Source organism: Embiotoca jacksoni, unplaced genomic scaffold (genome assembly GCF_022577435.1).
Source record: "Embiotoca jacksoni isolate LCO1_2020_lvr unplaced genomic scaffold, fEmbJac1.0.p SCAF_2, whole genome shotgun sequence".
Lineage (NCBI taxonomy): Eukaryota > Metazoa > Chordata > Actinopteri > Embiotocidae > Embiotoca > Embiotoca jacksoni.
In genome coordinates, this window is record NW_027185340.1 from 21,663,451 (window position 1) to 21,685,117 (window position 21,667).

General features: G+C 44.0%; 1 protein-coding gene across 3 annotated transcripts in view; it reads left to right on the top strand.

The window, feature by feature from the left end:
* The first annotated feature begins 508 nt into the window (after nucleotides 1–508).
* zmym2 (zinc finger, MYM-type 2) overlaps nucleotides 509–21,667 on the top strand; it is a 33,195-nt gene continuing 12,036 nt past the window's right edge. Inside the window, exons 1-13 of one of the 3 annotated variants that reach the window (XM_069155043.1) lie at nucleotides 509–549; nucleotides 6,790–7,503; nucleotides 7,935–8,103; nucleotides 10,759–10,913; nucleotides 11,698–11,846; nucleotides 12,125–12,287; nucleotides 14,030–14,242; nucleotides 17,005–17,155; nucleotides 19,337–19,452; nucleotides 20,280–20,405; nucleotides 20,856–21,006; nucleotides 21,193–21,365; nucleotides 21,465–21,630. In XM_069155043.1, coding sequence (XP_069011144.1) covers nucleotides 6,805–7,503; nucleotides 7,935–8,103; nucleotides 10,759–10,913; nucleotides 11,698–11,846; nucleotides 12,125–12,287; nucleotides 14,030–14,242; nucleotides 17,005–17,155; nucleotides 19,337–19,452; nucleotides 20,280–20,405; nucleotides 20,856–21,006; nucleotides 21,193–21,365; nucleotides 21,465–21,630 — 2,431 coding nt within the window. In that variant the 5' untranslated portion in view covers nucleotides 509–549; nucleotides 6,790–6,804. Of the gene's footprint in view, nucleotides 550–1,338; nucleotides 1,539–6,789; nucleotides 7,504–7,934; nucleotides 8,104–10,758; nucleotides 10,914–11,697; nucleotides 11,847–12,124; nucleotides 12,288–14,029; nucleotides 14,243–17,004; nucleotides 17,156–19,336; nucleotides 19,453–20,279; nucleotides 20,406–20,855; nucleotides 21,007–21,192; nucleotides 21,366–21,464; nucleotides 21,631–21,667 lie in introns of those variants that run through there. The other 2 variants (XM_069155042.1, XM_069155044.1) reach the window with 2 other exon arrangements.

Genomic DNA, 21,667 nt, shown 5'->3' on the forward strand with positions numbered 1-21,667 from the left:
AGATTGAAACAACACCACTCAGTCAAAATTCTTGCACTACACAAAGTAAGAGTCCAAACATCGGAGAGCACTGTTTGTTAGTGTCCTACGGGACATATGTCATCTGGAACACAGCATGTGTGTCTGCTCATCTCATGACTCATCAAATTTATCTTACAAACTAGTTTCTAAACCTAAACAACAAACTCCCCTGCTGCATTTTTAATTCCACCATATATTAAAAAAAAAAAAAAAAACGGCTGCTGTGCACAAAGGGTCTCTTAAAAATCACACGACGACACTTCTCACTAATAATTACGCAAACAGAGATGACTTGGTTCTGTCCACGTAATGCAGTTTGACACAAAACATGAACCGATGTCCTCTCAGTGTTGCTGACATGTTCTCCCGTAGTGAGCACGTCAGAAGAACGACCCGTGAGGAGGGAGTCATCTGCTCAAGAGACGATCTTCGGACGGAAAGTGGAAAGTTCTGCGTTGTGCGCACGCGCTCCCCGGGATTAATGTCAAGGCACAAAAGTGGCGCTACACCGTTTCCAGCTCTACTCCGGTAAGAGAATTTCACAGAGGGCTTTTTAGAGCCCACTTTTACGCCCAATTGGTCAAAGTTTGGGGAACTTGTGCGGGGCGCCGGGCGGCTGTCCGGGGAGTCTCGGAGGAGGCGCGCCGGGGCGAGGAGACATGTTTAGGACTGAATAAACAGTTAATTTGAAGAGATTTTCTGTCCTGCTCTGCGCGCTGCTGCCGCCGCCTCTGGTCTCCAGTATTGTTCAGTTGGCTCCCTAATGGCGGACGCCAGGCAGTGCTGTTTTCCGCTGGGGGAGGAGGGAGGTGTGTGAGGGGGAGGGGGGTAAGAGGGGGGGGGGGTACATGTTAATGTGGATGTGATAAGAGCGGGTTTCTACCCGGCTTTAGGTCACGGTAACTCTCTGGAGACCCCCGTAAAGACGACGCTCGGCTTCCTACGAGTCGTTGTTTACCACCGCATGACAGAAATGAAGACAGTTCATGTGATACGTAAGGGAAGGGCGCCCCTAGCGGCGGCCGGCTATATTTGCCACTGATTGCGCCAGGGTGGACTGCGTGCGGGGTAACTTTCCAATTAAAAGCCCAGCGTCACAGGTATCATACAAATCGGGCTTTTTATTCGGATTGCGGGGCTGCTGTGGTGCCACTGGCACGTGTGCGTCTAGAATAAATAGCCCGGACGAGCAGGAGGGATGTGTGGTGTGAAAACACGCAGCCCAAAGGCTGGTGTTGTTTGAGTGGCACACTGCGCGTTTTGTGCAACATTTAAATCTATTTGATGCGAATAAGTTGTGATCATTTTTTTTTAGTGGTGTTTCAACAATGGCGCAGTCTGTGTCTGCTCTCCTCCCCTCGATCCGCCGCTAATCCAATGGCTGTTTGCGCCAGGAAGGGCAGGGGTGGGAACGGAACGGAACACCCTGAACCACGTTTCTCCTGGACCCCTAACTTGGAAGACAAACCCAGCCTCTCCTTCAGCCGGGATATTTATGGGAGAGTTGCGCTGCTCAGGTAGTGCTGCTTCTGTTTATTGCCTTTGATCAAAGTTTTTGGAGCTGCTCTTCATGGCCAAGTTTGGTAAATATTACAGCTGGGGGAGAAAAAAAAAAAAAGGAAGGGGATCAGGTCGAGCGGTGGTCTCCGCGGTAACCTGGTGGCTGGACCGGATTTGGTGCCGTGGTGGTCCTTCCAAACGGTGGTGCTAATCAAGGGCACAGCCAGGGGGGGCTCCAGCGGCCCCTGGCAGCTTGGTACAAGCTGTCCTCCGGTGCTTATTTTCTCATATTAAACAGGAGAGCTGTGGAGCAGGCTTTAGTTGTGCATTCAGCTGCCAGGTAACCGGGGTGGACCGTTTTTTTTTAGCCCATCAGCTGGTTTGGGGGATGCTCTGGTGGCTGCGCATTACGCATCACTTCTCAGTGACATAAGACTTATATAATAAATCTCAGTCGTTTAATTTGAATATGTTATTAGTGGTGTGTTTATCTGCGCTACTGGCGCAAACAGCTGCGCGTCTCCACTTTGTGACCTGCTTGGAGAAAAAAAAAAAAAACCGTCAACCTGGCTTCAGACTGCCGGTGTTGGAAAGGTGGACGAGCACCTATGTGATGTGGTGATGTGGCCGGGCTTGGTGTGGCGCAGCCGCTGATTTGTGTGTTGTCGTTGCGCGGAGGCAGGCTCAGCACAGCGCCAGCCCACCTCTCCGGCCACCTGGTGTTGACGTTGGGAGCAAGGTTGCATGTCAGAGCTCATTAATGCTGGGTCCTCGTCTTCCTCGCATCCACGTGAATGCAGGCTGTCTCATAGCTCTGCATTGCAGTCTGAACTGAGTCTAGACCAGGCTATTTTTCCCCTCAGTGCACTCCTCAGTTGCTTTGCACATAGATTTCTGTGTTGGTGGAATATCAGGCCAGAGAGCCGGGGAGCTTTTTCTGCAGCTCAGCTTGGTTTTGGGGAGGTGTTGCACATGGAGAAAGGGGCCTCTGGGTCATCTCCCTCGTTTGACCACCACAGTTCAACACGCATGTTATTATGACCTTAACACACGTGGTCTGTAGACATCAGCTCAGGTTATACCCTCTACAATACAAGCTAGATGACACAGTGCAGTCACTGGCTTTAGGATCCCATCCTGTTTCTGAACAGTCGAGAACAACGTATTGATCTTGAATGTCATTCTGTTTTGTCTTGTGCTTCCTGTCACATGACACAGTGAGCAGCTCTTCCTCATTCAGCCTCGGTGTTTTACAGTGCAGCAGATCTTTATAACCAGCACACATACTATATACAGCTGTGGTCAGGTTTAACAACATGTGCAGCATTTTTATTAAAATAAATATAGTACTTGTATTTCAGGTAAACTCCTATATTTCTAAACAAACATGCAGTTATCACAAAAAATATTTGTAACTTCACAGAAAAAGGGGAAATATGCAAAACATGTTATATCGACATATTTCAAACGTGGTATTTTAGCTTCTTTTGCTCTTAATTTCATCTAAACCATGAAATAGTTGAGAGTAGAACTGCAGCAATTAGTCAGCTGAAGCTAAATCGATCTGCAAATATTTTGATAATCATTTCAGCCATTTTTACAGCAATAAATCTATGCCTGTTTCCAGCTTCACAAATGTCAGGATTTGATGCTTTTGCTCTGGTAAACTCAATATTTTTAGGATTTGGACTGCTGGTTGGACAAAAACAAGAAACTGACACACTGCTGATTTAATGTTTGATTTTTGTCGAGACGGTCAGAGGTGCTGATTAAACTCAACAATTGCCTTTGAGAGTGTAGTTTGTTGCATTTCTGAGGAAATATCCCATCAAAGGTCTTCTTGTCAGTGTCACCGATGCCTTGACTGGTGTCAGAGGGCGAGAGTGTATCCCAGTGTAATCTGTAGCGACAATTTACAGAAGTCCCCTAAACCTCTCGCATGCAGGCTATCTGTAGAAGCTAGAATTTACCAATGTCCCCTGAACGCCTCACACGCAGGGTACCGGTAGATGCTTCAATTTACAGACGTCCCGTAAATGCCCTGCATGCCAACTATCACAGTGCTACACTTTAAAGATGTTCCCTAAACACCTCTCATGCAAGTTAAGTTATTAGTAGATGCAGTTCACCACTGTTCCCTAAATGCCTCGCATGTAGATACCAGCAGATGGTAGCTAGCCAACTGTGTACAGTGAAGCCTCTAAATACTGCAATGCACACAATTTTAAAATATTGAAATAAGGTGTTCTAAAGTAAGATTAATTTAAGTTGAGTCATTTTATTTATGTATCCGGGCCACTCCAGTAGAGCCATAGAGCCCATGTATATGAAACACTGTGACTCACTATGCTGATTAGATTTGTTCCTGCTTAAACGTAGTAAAAAGATTTGTACCAGGTGACGTTTCTCGATACCAGATCGTGTCGAAGCAGCTCTTCCGATGACATTAAAGTATTGAAGTTCAGTACCCAGCTGTGACCACAGCACCTCTGACACTGTTTGGACTCGGTCTGGAAAGTCTGAGTAGAAGAAGGACTTTCTAACCAACACGGCACCCATTTGAATAAACTCAGAATGTCTCACTGAAAATGGAGCAAAGCCACCTTGTTCATGAGGATGACGTGGAGAGAGTGAGAGATGGGAGACAGATACTCCTCCAAGGTGCTGTTGAAGTGCTAGGATTTTCTTTATTGGATTCACCTCCCCATGCTGGGACCAAAATGGCCACCGCAGCGATGTCAAGGCGGTGACCTGGCCTCCTCTGTGGTGCAGCCTGTGCTCCGTTACAGCTCTAAAGGCTGTGCTCAGGTGCTTTCAGGCTCTTCCTGCTCCGGGTGGATGTGGGGGTGAATAACAGCTACAAAGATCACTGTCGGCACAGAAGTGTGCGTGAGCTTGGATCTGCTGCCTTGTTGTGTGTGTGTGTGTGTGTGTGTGTGTGTGTCTGTGCTGCAGCTGTCAGCAGTGATGTGATACGTGGCGTACAGCCACCCTCACTGCTGTGTAACATGAAAAGGAGAGTTTGACAGAAACAGATCAATATAGAGGGTGCAGACGTCCCCAAAAGTGATCCGAATTGTATTTGATCCTGAATGTGGCACCTCATCAGACTGCAGCTTCTTTCTTTTTTTCCCGTTTCTCTTTTTGGATTTTTAAAGATAGATAAGAAATTCTGTTTCAGTCCGTTCGTTTTTACACCGAGCACTTCATCACTGGATGGCCGTTTATTCATTCTGCATCACGCAGGTTGATTTAAATATTGTATTGGCCAACTCAACGGCACCCAGATGTAGAGCACGGAGAACAAGTCCCCGTGGTGGTGGGCCTTACCGTCACCGCGGCAACCAAGGTGTAGCTTCGCCGGTTGCCAAGGGCAACAAGAGAGTAGCTGTGCAGAGCGATACGCAGGGAGCAGGGAGGGTGGGAGACATGGGAAAGGCAGCAGGTGAAGGGAGGAGCAGAGTTGGGTGAGGAGGCGCTGAGAACAGGACGCAAGGAAGAGGATGATGAGAGGAAGAGGTGTGAGGAGGAGGATGAAGAGGCGTGAGGAGGAGGAGGAGGAAGAGGAGGGGCAGTGCTGCCCCCGTTGCTGGGCAGGCACGTAGCAGTTCTCGAGAGTCTGCGTTCAGTCACGGAGACGTCACCTCTACTTGTGCATCTGTTGAGCGTTAGCTGCCCTCTTTCTTGTGGTAAATGCAATCAGGAAGGCTCAACTGTGGAGCACAAAGCCCCCCACCGTCCTTCAGCCCATCAATACAAACACTCTCCTGAAGCTGTAATAGATTATTTTGAGACAATATTCAAATTAGAAGACAGACTGGCAGCACACTGTTTGGACAAACGGATTTATTTGTAGAAAAGTTTCCATAAAGATGCGTAAACATGCACCAGGTAGTTCAGCTTATGTTCCACCAATTAGAGCTGAGAAGAAGTGACGTCACCAGGCTTTATGTCTCTGCTGCTGTTATTTGTTCCTGTTAACTCAATAATAGATGCCGTGAGCCTCAGTGTTTATAACAGGTGAAAATAAAGAGGCATGAAATGAACCTCCTGACCTGCTTTTTCTGGAAAGGTGTGACTCTCACCCTGGCAGAGAAAAATGTTGAATTTAAACCCCCAAATATTCAGCTTACCATCTTAAAAGACGAAAAGAAGATATGAGGACGAACCACCTGAAAGGATGACTCAACAAATTACTGATTATCAAATGATTTTCTGTCTGTTGAAGCTGTAATACTGAAGGATCTTCTCCTTGCCTTTGCAGCACTCTCCCTTTTCCCCTCTCACGGTAGCATCATCTTGCTCGTTGCAAGTTTGAACGGACATCAATGACCTAAATGAGGTAACGCAGCAGAAGTAGCTGCATCTCTGCCGTAGCTTCACCAACAAGGCATCCATTTTGACTCTGACCTTAAGCAGAACATCCAGAGAAATCAGAGGTTACAGCTGCGTCTTTGAAATGAAAGGCTCGTATCGGGGACGAGCCTGGGTGGTTTTAAAGGGTCAGTTCACCCAAAATTCAGAAAGAAAAAGAAATGAGCGATGTTGTTGTTTTTTGGAAGTCATTGAGTTTCCCCGTCATCTTAAACCCAAACTATCTGCGTGACTGTATAGTCTAGGGCAGGGGTGTCAAACATACGGCCCGCGGGCCGGATCCGGCCCGCCAGGGGGTCCAGCTCGGCCTGCCGGATGACTTTGCTAAGTGTGAAAATTACAGAAAGACATAAATTGCATTTCTATGAGAAAATGGAGGTTTATGAGTACAAACGTTTTGTTATTTTTTTTTTAATCGATCCAGTAATTGCTTCAAAAACAGCGTAAATGGGCTGATGTCTGAGTTTTTGGTCTTTATGTTTCTAGTTTATTGTAGAAAGACCTTAAAATAGGGTTTATCATCCAAAAACCTTCACCAATGATTTAAACAAAGAGAAATATTGTCGTTATGTATGCGTTATTATGCTATGATTTTACTGGTCTGGCCCACTTGAGATCAAAGTGGGTCGTATGTGGCCCCTTAACTAAAATGAGTTTGACACCCCTGGTCTAGGGGTAATATTTTTGGTTAAATATGATTACCAAACATGAACCGGTGATGACATAAGCTCAGAAAAGGTGGTAGCTGTAACAGCAGCTTTGAGGAGGCTGCGGGGGGAAGCTGGGCTCCGGGGACACCTGAGCTACCTGTACAGCTGTCAGACATCATGAAACCAATTAGTGGTGCTGGCTTCACCTAATTGTGTGCTAACGGCCTCTTGTTTGTGCTGCCAGGTGGTTGCCTTAGCGATGGACAGGGAGTCGGAACCAAACCCTGTCGTGGCCGAAGAGGCAGGGGAGCGGGTGGAGCCAATGGATGCCACTCCCTCCCCCCAACCACAGGCCACGCCCCCCTCCGAGGAGTCTGGGGAGGCAGTTTCTATGGTAACAGAAGATGGAGCCACAAAGGAAGGTGGCACAGAGGACAATGATGATGATGTGGTTCTCGTAGGGGAGGAGGCTCCCCAGCCTTCTGCCACGACCCTCTCCCAAGACACACCTAGCACAGACTGCCTAGAGCCGGCTGCTGCCGTGGCAACTGTAGACATGTCCACGGCAGAGATGCCTTCCAGGACCCCCAGTCCTCTTGCGTCTTCCAAAGCTTCTCCAGCGGTGGCACCACCACCACCACCAAAGCCTCCAACCACAGCAGCAGAGCCCATTGTAATAGACGACGAGGAGGACTCTGAGCAGAAGGACACTTCCTCCTCCTCACCACTGCCCCCTGGAGGCTCCTCCCCGTCGCACTCACCAGGTGTTCTCAGCAGCACTGAGCCGGACTCGGAGATCAGGATCGCCAGTGTCACCACGCTGGGCTCCAGCAGCCAGAAAGGAAGCGCTGCCGTTTCTGTGGTGAATACTCCGCCACACGACGTGGACGACGAGGCGGACATAAACCTGATGATAACCTCGGTGACATCTCTACAGGAAGCAGCAGCTGTCACAGTGGTGAGAATCACCAAAATATTTTATTCTTTTTTTAACTTGTCATGAGATATACATTCAGTATTTCTAAGTTATTTCTTAGTCTTTTTGTACCCAATTTCCTAATTGTACCTAATTTCGGAAAGAGCCTGTTGTTCTGATGTATTTGGTAAACATCTGGTAAACATCAGTGAAAGCAGGTGTTCTCTTTGGCTTTGCCTGTTCGTTCTTGGCAAAGTGGATAATGATATCTTGACGGTGCCGAGAGCTGATGCCAATGTTTATTTAATCCAAGATGTGTTGGCAGCTACTTGAGTTAGATGAGTTTGGATTCTATGCAGGTTTTGTAGAGTTCAGAGCATGGGACACCCACGTGTCTTTGGTTCATTATCATCTTGCTTTCTAATGTTTCGTCACAAAGGAGATACGCTAACCTGAATAACTTGTGTGTCTAGGCAGGTGAAGGCCAGGCAGAGGAAAACGGGCTGCAGATCAGCAGTACGTTCAGCCTGAGTCCCGACACCCCATCTGGTCGACCGACCGCCTCCTTCAACCCGGGGCGGGGCTCAGGCCCCATGGACCAGCTGGTACAGAATGGAGACACGGGGACACACAATAGAGCAGGTATTGAACTTATTATCCAGAAGACGTTCAACTTAAATCGCCCTTTCCCTCCTCGGTGCTTTCATGTGAACCAGGCGGTGTCCTGTTTCAACTCTTGGTCGTATGAAACTGCTGCTGAGCTCTGTTCTTAATTTACCACCTCATTTGGAATTGAGGGCTTCTCATACTAACTGAGAGGGAAGGAGAATTAGTGGGGGATGGCACATTAACCTGGATACAGTCTGAGATGGCTTCAGTCGATCAGGTGCAGTTCAGTACGAGATGTTATGTTCACGAGTTGATCCTCGGCCTCAGAATACCGAACACAGACGCCGTTTATCAATTGAATTTGGCAAACATCCTTAAGAGAGTTCTCTTAGGGGTGTATCCTGGTTATTATGTTTTTCTGTTGCATGTGTGCATCTTCTTCAAGTTTCTGAATGCTGCTTGCAACCTGCAGAGTTTCAGTCAGGTGACATAACAGAAACAATGGCAGCAGTGGAAGTGTCTGACTTTTAAAGTGATGTAGAAACTACTAATTAAAATTACTCGGGATACTATCTGGTATTGAAATATGCCTTGTCATTTTGTACAAACGTTACATAGCAAGGCTTCACCCACAAAAATACATTTTCATTTTAAAGCGCAAAACTTTTTCTACGTTTACGCAGGAGTAAATCTCACCGGTGTCAGTAAACCAATAGAGCGGTTAGGATATTTATCCTCCACTTTAGCGGCCAGCCCAGGTAGATAAAGTCCCTCGGTTTCAACTAACAGAAGTAAAGCGTACATTAGGACGCCTTATTTCACTCTTTTCAAACAAAGTTTTCTCCAGTTTGAGGTGTTTAGGGTACATCTGTAAATTGTAACATCCAGCATTAGTTTGAATGTGAGGCATTTAGGAAAAAACTCTAAATTGTTGCCACAGAAAATAATTGGTGGTCAAGGTATCAGTACCAACATCTGACATTTTTAAACAATGCCAAGCCCCAGTTATGAAAGAAGTTAATATAGTCAGACAGTTAGATGGGAGAAAATGATTTAAGTCTGTGGTAGACATGTTGCAGGAAGCCGGTACAGCGGGAAGAGTCAGGTCAACGTCTACAGTTTATTTGATTGATTTAACTGTTACGTGAATGTCAGAATAACGATTTCATAATTGCCTATTTATGGTTGTAAACATCCCAGATGCCTGCATGAATAGCACGCAGTAATCAGTAGCCAGGATACCAGTATTTATCACATGTGCGTGTATGCTGTGTGTGTTCCACTTTCACGATGATCAAAGCTGGCACAATCCTCATAACTACTCGTATCCAAGTAAACAACTCGCTGTGTTAACATGCATAAACATCATGGAAGCAAGTAACAAGCTTTGCTAATTAGGGAAAGGGACGGACAGAAACCCAGTGAAGATGTTCACATAGATATTACACTGTGTGAAAAAAACCACAGATATCCTGCAGAAAGGTTGAACCTGGCTCAACTTCTGCCACGACACGATATAACGTCATCCAGAAGAGCACACAGTCGGTTAATCAAATGCAAACACACATTCACGGTGGATTTACTTGTTCATCACCGTGACAGAGAATGAAATGATTTCCGCTGTGGTGATTTTCTAGAGTTGCAAGATACTTCTTAATAAGATTATAAAACAATTTAGTGTTTTAGAGTCTTTATAAACCATCAAAGATCTTCCAAATGTATTTCCTGGTTGGGTTAACGCACCACAGTCAACACAGCTCCTTTGAATGCTTTGTGATGCTGAGCTTAATGAAGAGAAGGACAGTAGCTTGTCAAATCACATCTTCATTAAGTCAAAGAACCAAGCAACTCCTCCCCCTGTCATGTTGTTTTTAAGGTCACAACACTATGAATTATGGGTAACCCCCATGAGTAAAATCTGCTGTATTAGCATGAGAAGCCTGTGAGTTGAGAAGGTGTGACACTGGTACTGGACCTGAGACTAATGTGTTTCTGTCCAGCTCCACACTAGACTCTAGATGGTGCTGTTACTCATCTAAATCTACCTTCTGTTCTGGTTGATCATTTTTCTTTCTGGTATCTTTGTTTTAATGCAGTTTAATCCAGCGTTCAGAGCAGACACTTCTTGCCACCACAAAACCTCGATCTGACTGAAGATGCAGAAATGTGAGACTGTGTTGCTTCAGCCCAGATGAACTGGTGGTGTTCACAGCAGGTGTGATCGTACTTCCTGGTTGTCAGTTTTACTGGGATCATGAAGAAGCTGATAAAATGTATTCTCTCTTATTGTCAGGATACTCTTTTATATGCCCACACTGTTCCTGGTTCAACATTTAATGCTCGTCATACCTCTGTTTTTATCTTTGGTTTCTTGTTGGCTCCTCTACCATCATCAGTCTAATAAAGGTGAAAATATGCCAAATAAATCATCTAAAACATGTCGTGAAAGGAATGCAGAGAATGTTAAGGCCTCTGAAATTTAAGAAAGACATGGTTCGATTATTTAACGACTCACTTTTGTATTATAGTATGGCACAAAGTATGCAGACGTACTTTCAAGAGCGCATTCCAGTCTTCTGAGAAGACTTTTACAACAACCACGATGGTTCTGATATTGGTGCACAACGCTGTGTATACAGCGTTGTGCACATACTGCTCACATATTTTGTTTCTTTTCTCCCCTTTAAGATTCGTGGATCTCTCAGTCTGCTTCAGTCCCCCGCAACCAAAAACAGACCGGGGTGGACTCTCTGTCGCCGGCCACCTCGCTGCCCAAACCTCCAGGCCAGTCTTCCTCATCCACTTCCTCCTCAGGCTCCCAGCCGCAGCCCCGGACAGTCAAGGTGATCCACTCTGCTCATCGAGCTCCTGTTGTAGTTACATCAGCTGTAGGTCCACAGGAACACATTCACATGGCAGGCAAACTGGAGAGTTTAACAACTTCAATCCAGAGCTAAAGGTTCTGATTTTCATGTCAGCCTTTTTTTTTTTATCTGTTTTATATTTTCAATAAAAACATGTAAAATAGTCCCCAAACACAGATTGAGCAGATTCAAAAGAGCTGCTGTTACAACCTATGTGAGAGTAATAAAATGCTATGACTGCAGTTAATACTGTAGCATCTGTACACTGTGTACACAGCGACTCTACAGCCACCACACGGTTGATCAGTTCATTTCTAACATGAAAGACTACATTTATTTTGCCCCGCAAATGAGATTCAACTCATAATTTCCTGCATTTATTACCTCCATTTATTTTCTGTGTATTTCTTGTGTAAGCCAATTATTAAACAGTCCTGCTGTTTTGTTGGGCTGTTTAACTGTATTGGGAGGAAATACAAGAGCCGTTTACAAAATTAGGGATTGTGATTTTTCTTTACCCTTTTTTTCTTCCAATGCATCTTTTTGGATTCATTGGCTGTGTTTTTGTTGTTGAGTGGGAGCCACCTTTTGAAGAAAAGTTTGCAGCCAAGGCTCAAAAAGTTTTTACCTGACTAACCTGTATCTGCAGGGGTTGTACAGAATGATCGTCCTACTGGCAGCTGTTAGAGTCAGGTCCTAGATTAGTGACTGCCACTGTGACACTTCCCTGCCGTTACATCATTGCTGTGTTTGCTTATTCCAGGTGACCTGTGCTAACTGTAAAAAGCCTCTGAAGAAAGGCCAGACGGCCTACCAACGGAAAGGCTCCACACACCTGTTCTGCTCCACCACCTGTCTCTCTGCCTTCTCACACAAACCCGCCCCCAAGAAGAGCTGCACCATGTGCAAAAAGTGAGTCTCACTCTGAGGGACACGTTTTATGGGTTGAATTTAGCTTTATACTGCAGGTGTTTGGAGTACATTCAAAATTCAATCAAGGGAAAATAAGTGTTCTTTTAAAAGTGAATTTCCAGTTTTTCATTTATTTCACTGTTAGCTTGTGACTCTACAAGTCATAAACACAATATTTTCCTACAAGGACAGCTTGTTGTTATTTTTAACAGACTGATGCACATTTTCTGTGGATGCATTTATTCATCTGTGCTCTATGATGTTTTTGTGTTTTTCAGGGACATCACCAACATGAAGGGAACCATCGTGGCCCAGGTGGACTCCAGCGAGTCTTTCCAGGAGTTCTGCAGCACCGGCTGCTTAGGTGCATACGAGAACAAGCAAAACCCGCCCAAATCAGGCCTCAAAACCAAATGCACAGTCTGTGGCAAGCTCACAGAGGTCAGTCTGTCTCACACACTTTACAACACACACGCACGCACACGCGCACACACACACACACACACACACACACACACACACACACACACACACACACACACACACACACACACACACACAGTCTTAACCAGAACAATGTACATGCCACTATATTCTCATGACAATGGTGAGTAGATGTAAAAATAATGGGAAACGGGTGAAGGGGCATGAACTGTATCGACTGACGTACAGATGTTTTGGATACTCTCTGCCGTCTGAAGGTCACTTCCTGGTTTCTGTGTTCCTGTGACTCCACGTGACCTCAACGTTGTAATCCGCTCAGATCCGTGAGGACCCGTCCTCGCTACAAGCGTGTCAGCTGTCTACACGCAAGAAAAGCAAACTGAATCACCAACTGTAAAATATAATATGCAAATTTTCAGCTGTGCACATCTGCATCAAAATAATGATCAAAGCTTAATGCAGTGTAGAGGGGTCTGCAATACTCACTCAAGGCGGCACAAAACATAACAAACACATTTTAATTTAACGCCGTGAAATATTCAGAGACATCAGGCTGCTAGCGTGGCTGTAGTTGGGCTTCACCGTCCCTTCATTATTTACATCCTCGGCTCGGATGTTTGTTTTGAATAAATGAATATTTCATGCTTGAGTCCTGTTGCATTTTATCTACATCTTCTCACTTCCTTTCTTTTTGTTTCATCTTAGTTTCTACTCTATTAATGGACATTGTCTGACCACCATTTCATTGCCTCTCCATCTGTTTCTCTTTTTTTTTCTTCATTTTTTTTTTCATTGTCTTCCTCCTCATGTCAGTCATTCAATATTTAACTCCTGTCTGTATTCATCCTCGTCTGCCTTTGCTGCTCTCTACTTCACTCCTTCTTACCTTTCTAGCCATCTTTGTCTTCTCCATCCCTACATGTCAGTATAGCTTCGTAGGGCCACTTACAGCCGACCTTCAGCTCAGTCTTAATGGCCACCACATGCAACGACCATGAAGCGTTACTTCTTGGTTGTCTTGCTTTAATTTGGTTATGAAAACACAAAACATAGCTGTAGCTCCAAGAGCGCTCCAAGTATATAAAATACAGGAACTGACCGTCCAGTTACCCGTCAGTTTGGTTTGACTGTCTTTTCAAGGCTGTGGGATTGTCAGGAGCATCACTGTGTGCCACAGCTAACCAGTGCTACTGTCACCTAGCAACCACAACTGTCTGCATTAGCGACATCTTAAAAACCCTTTACATTATTAATGTGTCCTCCTTCATTTCATTTGCATATAAAAGCAGCAGCAGTGCCCCGTCACTCTACACACTTCGATGATTTACAGATGAACTCGGACAGAACAAACATTCATTCCTCTTGTTTCCTTTAGATTTGTTTTACTTTAATCTACAGGTTGTTGTTTGTTTTTGCACAGGCTGTCGTCAGAGGTGTATGATATTTAAATGGGTAGTTGAACCTCCTTTATGTTTTAATATTCATGATCAAATTATATCTGTGTTAATTTTGTTTAGCACAGCATAGACTTTTAAGGACTAGTAGGTCATAGAGTTGTTGATCAGCCTCCATTTTCACAGGCGGATTTCCTTTTTTTAAAGTTTTTTCTGCAACGCTAGAAATCCACTTTAATGAGGTGAAATAAACTGAGATGCTTTACGACATGGAGGGATGTCATTTACAAATTAAATTAAGTTAATTGGTCTATCTGCCCCTTGTGCTTTTGTTTCTGTCTACAGATCCGGCACGAGGTCAGCTTCAAGACTGTGACCCATAAGATCTGCAGCGACGTCTGCTTCAACGTTTACCGCAGGGCCAACGGGCTCATCATGAACTGCTGCGAGCAATGTGGCGACTACCTGCCCAGCCGGGCGTCAGCCAACCACTTCCTGCTGGTCGACGGCCAACAAAAACGCTTCTGCTGCCAGAACTGCATCAGGGACTTCAAGCAGGTAACATGCCCGACAACCGCAGGCCACAGGTCTGTAAAACGTTCTCAGTTGGAGCCTGTGTGATTCTCCTATTCATAGTACAAATGTATTGTTTTAAAAGCAGCAACGGCTCTGCTTCGACGGTCAGAGCTTTCACTCATCAAAGTTTCTGTTCATTTAGCTGAGCTGACCCTTCCTCTCCCACACAGCCGGGAAAGTGTTTCCACTGCAGCTGAAATACAAATACAGTGGAGTGATTAAGCTGATTACTTGGCTAAACTGCAAAATATTTTCATTTGAAGTAACAGAAGTGTGTACTTGTAGTTGAAAATAAATGTCCAATGAGACAGAAAATGGTCCTTGAATGAGCCAGTGCTCAGAAAGCAAAATGGCTGCTCAAATGTTGAAGACTTGTGTTCAGATACGAAGAAAGAATATTTCGTCCGAGATCTGCACGAGGCTTTAAACGAGAATCCAGACATTAGAAATAGGGATGTTTGGTTCAAGTGGTTTTTTTGTCCCCATTGTGAGTCATTTAATATCACGTCTCTGCAGATACAGAGTCCCGAACCAATACTCAAGGTCATGTATGTCAATCCGAGGCTTGACAATTGAACAGGTTTGTAATACATTCAGAAAAATGTCCTTGAAGTATATTTTTTTTAGGAAGTAAACAAACAAAAATATTTTATGTCACAATTCTGTTTAGTGCAGCTGGTTTTATAAAATAAGGACGTAAAGAAACTGAAGATGTCTTTATATCCAGCTCTTATCAATTCCATTTAGTGCGTTGTTGTTGTGAGATGATACACAAAATGACTCATAAATAAAAATACACAATTACATGTTTGAATGCTTGACTGTTTCTCTATGTGCAGCACTTTGGTCAACCTTCATTGTGTTTTAAATGTACTATACAAATAAATTTGACTTGACTTGACTTTGTTACAGTTACCAGAGTGAACTCTGTATTTTGTTGAATTTTTTATTGTTTTTTCAATAGTGTGGTATCAAAGTAGTAGTATTGAGCACAGCTCTGCTAATACCGCTTCACAAAATGCTGCATTGCAGATAATATATGCTGTTTTGCTGCTCTCAGTCAAATTCAGTCAACAGAAATATGGACGCAATATTTTTGTTTTTAGCTCACATTATTCATGAGTTGAAGTAAAAGATTTAAGTTTTATTTGAAAATTCTGTTCACAGATTTGTTAAAAATGCGCGTTAGGAAGCATTTCACCTTTTGAAAAGATAATCCATCAACCGGATGATGATTGAGCGGTGCATTTCCACGCTGCACACGTTTTAGCCGCACATATCCACATGTCAGAGGACGCTCCTGCATCCTGCCACAAACTGCTCTGTTAATGACACCCATGCGTCCGTTGACGTAAAACAAAGGAACTAAATATATCTAAAAAAAGATGAAACCAATTCGTTAAAAAGTCCTTCATCAACTCGGGACATCCCTAATTAGAAACATTTGGACTTAATTGAAGTAGATGTTTTGTAGTTGTGGAGCTGTAAATTGTTTATACAAAACCATCTTATTTGTAGAAGCAGTACAGTTCTTTTACAGACTGAACGCATCACAGGAATTTAACATTTTTAGATTTTTTTTTTTTTTTACTTTTCTGCCTCGTAGTTTGGTAGAGTTTCAGAATTCAGCCAGCGTCACTGTTTGTACCTGCAGTTGTGCTGGACAGAGACTTCGCTCACTCTCCTTACATCCCCCTGTAGCATCACTAATGTTTATTAGTTTCCAAGCAGTACAGATCAGTGGTTCGGCACGCCTCGGTGTCTCTTTTTAAACCTCTCAAGTTTTTTTTTACTGAAGATGCTGAAACTAAATTGTGTTGCTAAGCAATGTTTGCCCAAAATTAGAGTTTGAAATTGTTTCTGTTGCCCAGCAACACCAGCTTATCCAACATTCCTCTAGTAATTGAAGAAAACCACTTGGTCTGTCTCATTTCAGCGGTGTCTCTGCGACTGAGGCGATGTTGCTGGTGTTGGTCTGCTTCCCTGCGTCCACTGGGCATTTAAATGTATTTTATCTTCCATCAATCTGACCAGCTGTGTTGTCTACATTTCCATAAAAAGTACAAAATAGTCAACACTGGCAAAATATCAAATAATAACAGTCTGAATTTTGTTATGCCTCATCAATTTCTGAAGAAGTCAAATCAATTAATTAATTTCAGCTTTGCACACTGGAGGAAAATGACCTAATTTCTCACTATGGTTTTATTGCATTTCCTTGTTGTATTTAGTACGAAAATACTTTGTCTTACAGCAGATATGAAAAAGGTTTTTATTGAGTAATGCTACAATAGTTTTCCCAGGCTGACGCAGCTACTGCAGGTTAGGATAGTAATGAAGGACAGAGGGGATAATCTGAGTACTTTTGTTGCCGATCGGTGCGAAATAGACCATAAAACAAACACTTGACTGTTCGCTGCACTTCATGAAAGGTTTGTTCAGTTTACTCCACTGAATCTCACAAGTCCACTCTGTAAAAGTCAGAAACCACCCTGGATTCCCATCAAACCTCCTCCTCCACCGTGTGCTTATGTGTCTGTGATGGAAATAACGGTGTTAGATGGAATCGTAAATGCTAACTCTCTAAGATAATTTAGAAAAGCTCAGGGTTCTGCTGTTGGAGCTCCTTGTGTCTTTTAAAATCAGTTGACACCAGAACATTTTGGGTTTTGTAACACTTTTGAAGTATTATCAGTGTATTGTGAAGTGGCTTGTTGTTCTGATGTCCTTCCTCTCTTCTTCAGGCCAACAGTAAACTTGCGAGCTGCCTGACTTGCAAAACGCTGATCAAGACAGGCGAGGTGCTCCACAGCCTCGGAGCGGGCGGCACCATGGGCTCCTACTGCTCTGTTAACTGTATGAACAAGGGCAAGCTGGCAACAACCTCCTTCGTCAGTGAGTAACAGGAATACATGAGCAAGATGGGGAACAAACTGTGAAACGGCACGTTTCCGAACCACAAACTGAACTGGCTTTTTTTTTTTTTTTTTCCTTAAGGCCATCCAAAAAGTATCTTTTACTTTAAACCTGTTTTTAGACCAGAATAACACTTTGAGGAGAGTTCTGCTCAGTTACAGATGTGCCATTAAGCCGGATATATACTTGCTCTAAACTAGGGATCGACCGATTATTGGCCTAGCCAGTTATAAGAGCCGATATTTAGCATTTTTCCGATTATCTGTATTTTTTCATTTTTTTATTGAATCGCCGATATGAATGAATTCATTAAAAATGTGCTGCTTTGGCTCCGATGCAGCGTCCCTCAGTCTGGAGTCACCACTCTGTGGTGTTGAGCAATGTCGTGCCCACAACTTTATCTGATTGGTTACACCTCATGAGTATTAGCCAATCAACGCTGAGAACTTCTCTGCCACAGAAGAAGCTCACTTCGCTTCAGTGGCAGAGAAGTCATCAGCAGCTCAGAGGACCGTGTGTCAAAGGTCAGACAGTCGACACGGCAGAAGTCAAAAACACCACAGTCCTCGACGCTTAAGTTGCAAAAACACCACAATCACGTCATATTTTCTTGCTGTTTTTAAGAGTTTTAAGGACCCACGTTGTGTTTCATTAAAGTTCCTCTCACACCGTAGCGACTCTTTATCCAGTGTTTCTCCCACCACTGTCTGGGGAGAGCAGCCCGGCCAACGGGACCTCCTGCCCGGCCAGAACCAAACAACATATTATGTTATTTACCGAGTCTCTGTGCTCCCGCTTCATTTCAGCTCAATCTGAGAGTCGCTCATGCATTTTTCTCTCACTGAAAGTCGCGATAATTTCTGTGCTGGTTCTCTTCTGTTCGCTGTCTGTGTCTCATGAAGGGTTGTGCGACGCTCACACAGACACAGCAGCAGAACAGAGAGGTGACGCAGGTGAACGTCACTGGAGTTGATAAAAACTACACTCGTAGACTTAAAATAAAAACCCAAAGTTAGCAATCTATGAACAAACCCCAAAACATTTTAAAATCATGTATCAAACATTCTGCTGGTGCTTCAATAAAGGATTTGTTATTACAATAAATAACCCACATTGCAATATACCTTCGTAATAAGATTACATAGCATTTCTTTATTTAAAGTCATTTGAATTAAGTTTTGTGTTAGAATTTGTGATTCCAAATGTTGACACAAAGATTTAAATTTTTTACTACAACTGTATATTGATTCCAAATATCGGTTTATCAGTCTGCTTGATTACCAATAATCGGTATCGGCCCTGAAAAAGCAATATCGGTCAATCCCTACTTTAAACTACGCATTTGCGTGCGCATGAAGGTTGCCTCGCGTATCCTGTGTCTGTTTGGAGCGTTGGTTCTGCGCGTCTTCAGAAATGAACGCACCACGTAGGCAATATGCAATATACACATGACCTGTAGGGGCAGTATGGAGATGCAGAAGGATCATGGACTTGCAAACTAAACAGTCCGATGCGTCCGTGGCCAGCAGGTAATGCTGAAAATACTACTGATAGTGTGGATGGTGACCTAGTGGTCAGCAAAGTAGTGATCTGCTCGATTGTTGCCATGTTTATTGTTTACATCAGGCAAATCAAGATGCTCTAATGGTGTCATTGTTTCTCTGGTGCGCCCCCTGGTGGAGTCCTCCAGTAACATGCAGAGTACAGAGGCAAGGATGTGATCAATAAAGCTCACAATGCAAACGGTTGTAAAAGCAACCGCATGGTTGAAAAGCAAGTATATCGCCAGCCTAAGACGTGGAAAGGAAATTAGCAACACAAGGTTGAGTTCTCCAGGCTGCAGATGGGCAGTGGCAGATATGATAATGAGCATTCAGCTCAGCAAAGGCTGGGCTGAATGCTGTTTGTGATTGGAATTAAATCTGTGAATCTCTATTAGTTTGGATGCTGGATGCTTATTAGCTGACAAACAAGCAGAGAAAAGCTGCTTTTTAACCTGTTTGGCCCCAGAAAAACAAGTAGACATCGAAGGCAGTATTGGAAGCTGGTAAAACTGTTGGACTCTTAAAAAGACAAAAGCATGTTTAAGAAGTGCATTTTTGTATGTTTTAATGTTTGGTGTGTGTGTGTGTGTCTGTCTGTGTGTGTCTGTGTGCGCAGACACAGAGCCCACGTGTCACTTCTGTAAAAGGAATTCATTACCACAGTACCAGGCCACGCTGCCAGAGGGAAACATCCTCAACTTCTGCAGCTCTCAGTGTGTCACCAAGTTCCAGGTGAGGACTCGCAGCTCGTTTCAAACCAGGGGACACAAATCCGAGTGCTCTGGTTTGAGAGCCACAATACTTTCAGGGTGTATGAGGTGCGATCAGAAAGTTCAGAGACTCGCCTATAACATCAAAACACCTGATTTAAATCTGGCCACCATCCCCTTTGAAGGGGATGCACTGCTCCCAGGGCTTGTGCAGCCACGCTTGGACCGCTCCCTGGAAGTCCTGTTGGAACACTTCCTCATGAAAGGTATAGCTTCCCCCACAGTGACATGAACCGAGCTCATGTCACTGCTTCGGTCCGTTCTCCTACAACAGGAACCATCTCTGAACTTTTGGATCGCACTGTATTGTTCAGAGATAAACGAGCACACCTTAACACCAACACCAATAATCAAACTCAACGCTCCAATATTTGTACAGATTATTATGGACATCAGATTTTATTACAGTTGACAGGAATAATCAAAGTTTGCAGAAATGAAGCCCAGATTAACTGTTATCATTGAGCTGTTCTACACATCCAACAGCAGCTGAAACCACCACAGGTTCCCTCAGTGGAGTCTCTGACCTGATTAGCTTTTTTTAGCCCGATGTTGCATTAATTTACATATTAATGAGGAAACGGATTTTCTTGAAACTAGCATGACTTTTTCATGATTTATGATACAGAGTTCATGTGATACTTGCAAAGACAAGTTTGTGGGCAAGGCTGTATTTGCAAGTCGACGTGTTAATTAGCCTCATTAATTATCTCGGTAGAACAAACAGATGGTGCGTTTTGGTACTTTTAAGTCAAAAATATTTCCACCTTGTGTGTTTTTTTTTGACAGAACGCGACTGTTCAAACGGCCACCAACGGACAGACTCCCCTCTCCACCACCAACAACACCGTCCAGCTGAAATGTAACTACTGTCGAGGAACGTTCAGCCTAAAGCCTGAAATCCTGGAGTGGGAGGTGCGGCCATCTTTTTATCTTCACACAGACACAACATGGACACAGTCCAATGTCTTTTTAAGCTAAACTGCTTCTCAAATGTAAATATTTGCTGGTTTTCTTAAACTTGGAGGAAAAAGTTTAGGTCTCACAAAACAAGAAATTTCAATGTGTCAACTTGGCTTCTTGCAAATTGGGTGCTATTTACTATTTTCTTACATTTAAAGACCAAAATGATGAACTGATAAAATAATGGTCAGATTAGGGAAAATAATGAAAGTAGTTGCAGCGCTCGCCTACCTTGATAGAGGACAGTTCTTTACCTCAGAGACGGTGTTTAGTCAAACTCTGTCAGCCAACTTCTTTCAGTCGCAGCTGCAACCTGAAGTTTTTTATTTCTGTTGTCATGCATGCACACAATGAATCTTAAGATACAGTGAGTGCAAGACATTTATCTAACTGTGCCCTCAGGATAAGGTCTACCAGTTCTGTAGTAAGACGTGTTGTGAGGACTACAAGAAGCTGCACTGCATCGTGACGTTTTGTGAGTACTGCCAAGAGGAGAAGACGCTGCACGAGATGGTCAAGTTCTCGGGGGTCAAGAGACCGTTCTGTAGCGAAGGTGCTAATCCTTTATTTTCCTCTCCTCTCCGGGACACTTGATAAAGCCGAGTAATTTCATTGACAGTTTCGAAGTAGAGATGGTGGCTGGTTTTATCTCGGTGTGCTTTTTTCTCATATACATGAGCTCTCATATCCTGTTTTGCAGCATATTTATCTTTTTTTTTCCCATTTATTTGTTTTCTAGGCTGTAAACTGCTATTCAAGCAGGATTTTATCAAGCGGTTGGGGCTGAAATGTGTGAGCTGTAACCACTGTAACCAGCTGTGTAAGAGAGGTGTGACACGGCAGCTCGGCGGCATGACTCGGGACTTCTGCAGCGAGACCTGTGCCAAGAAGTTCAACGACTGGTACTACAAGGTCCGCTCATACGCAATGAATTAAAACGAATGTACATCTGTATGTACGCAGAAATCAGTTCTTTTTAATGTTCGGAAATTGTCTCCTTGTGGCCACTAGGCGGCGAGGTGCGACTGCTGTAAGGTGCAGGGTAACCTGACGGAGTCGGTGATGTGGAGAGCAGAGATGAAGCATTTCTGTGACCAGGAGTGTCTGTTGAAGTTCTACTGTCAGCAGAACGAGCCCATCATGGTCACACAGAAAGGCCCCGAGAACTCCAGCATAGGTACAGACTCTGTGTGTGTGTATGTGGAGGGGGTGGG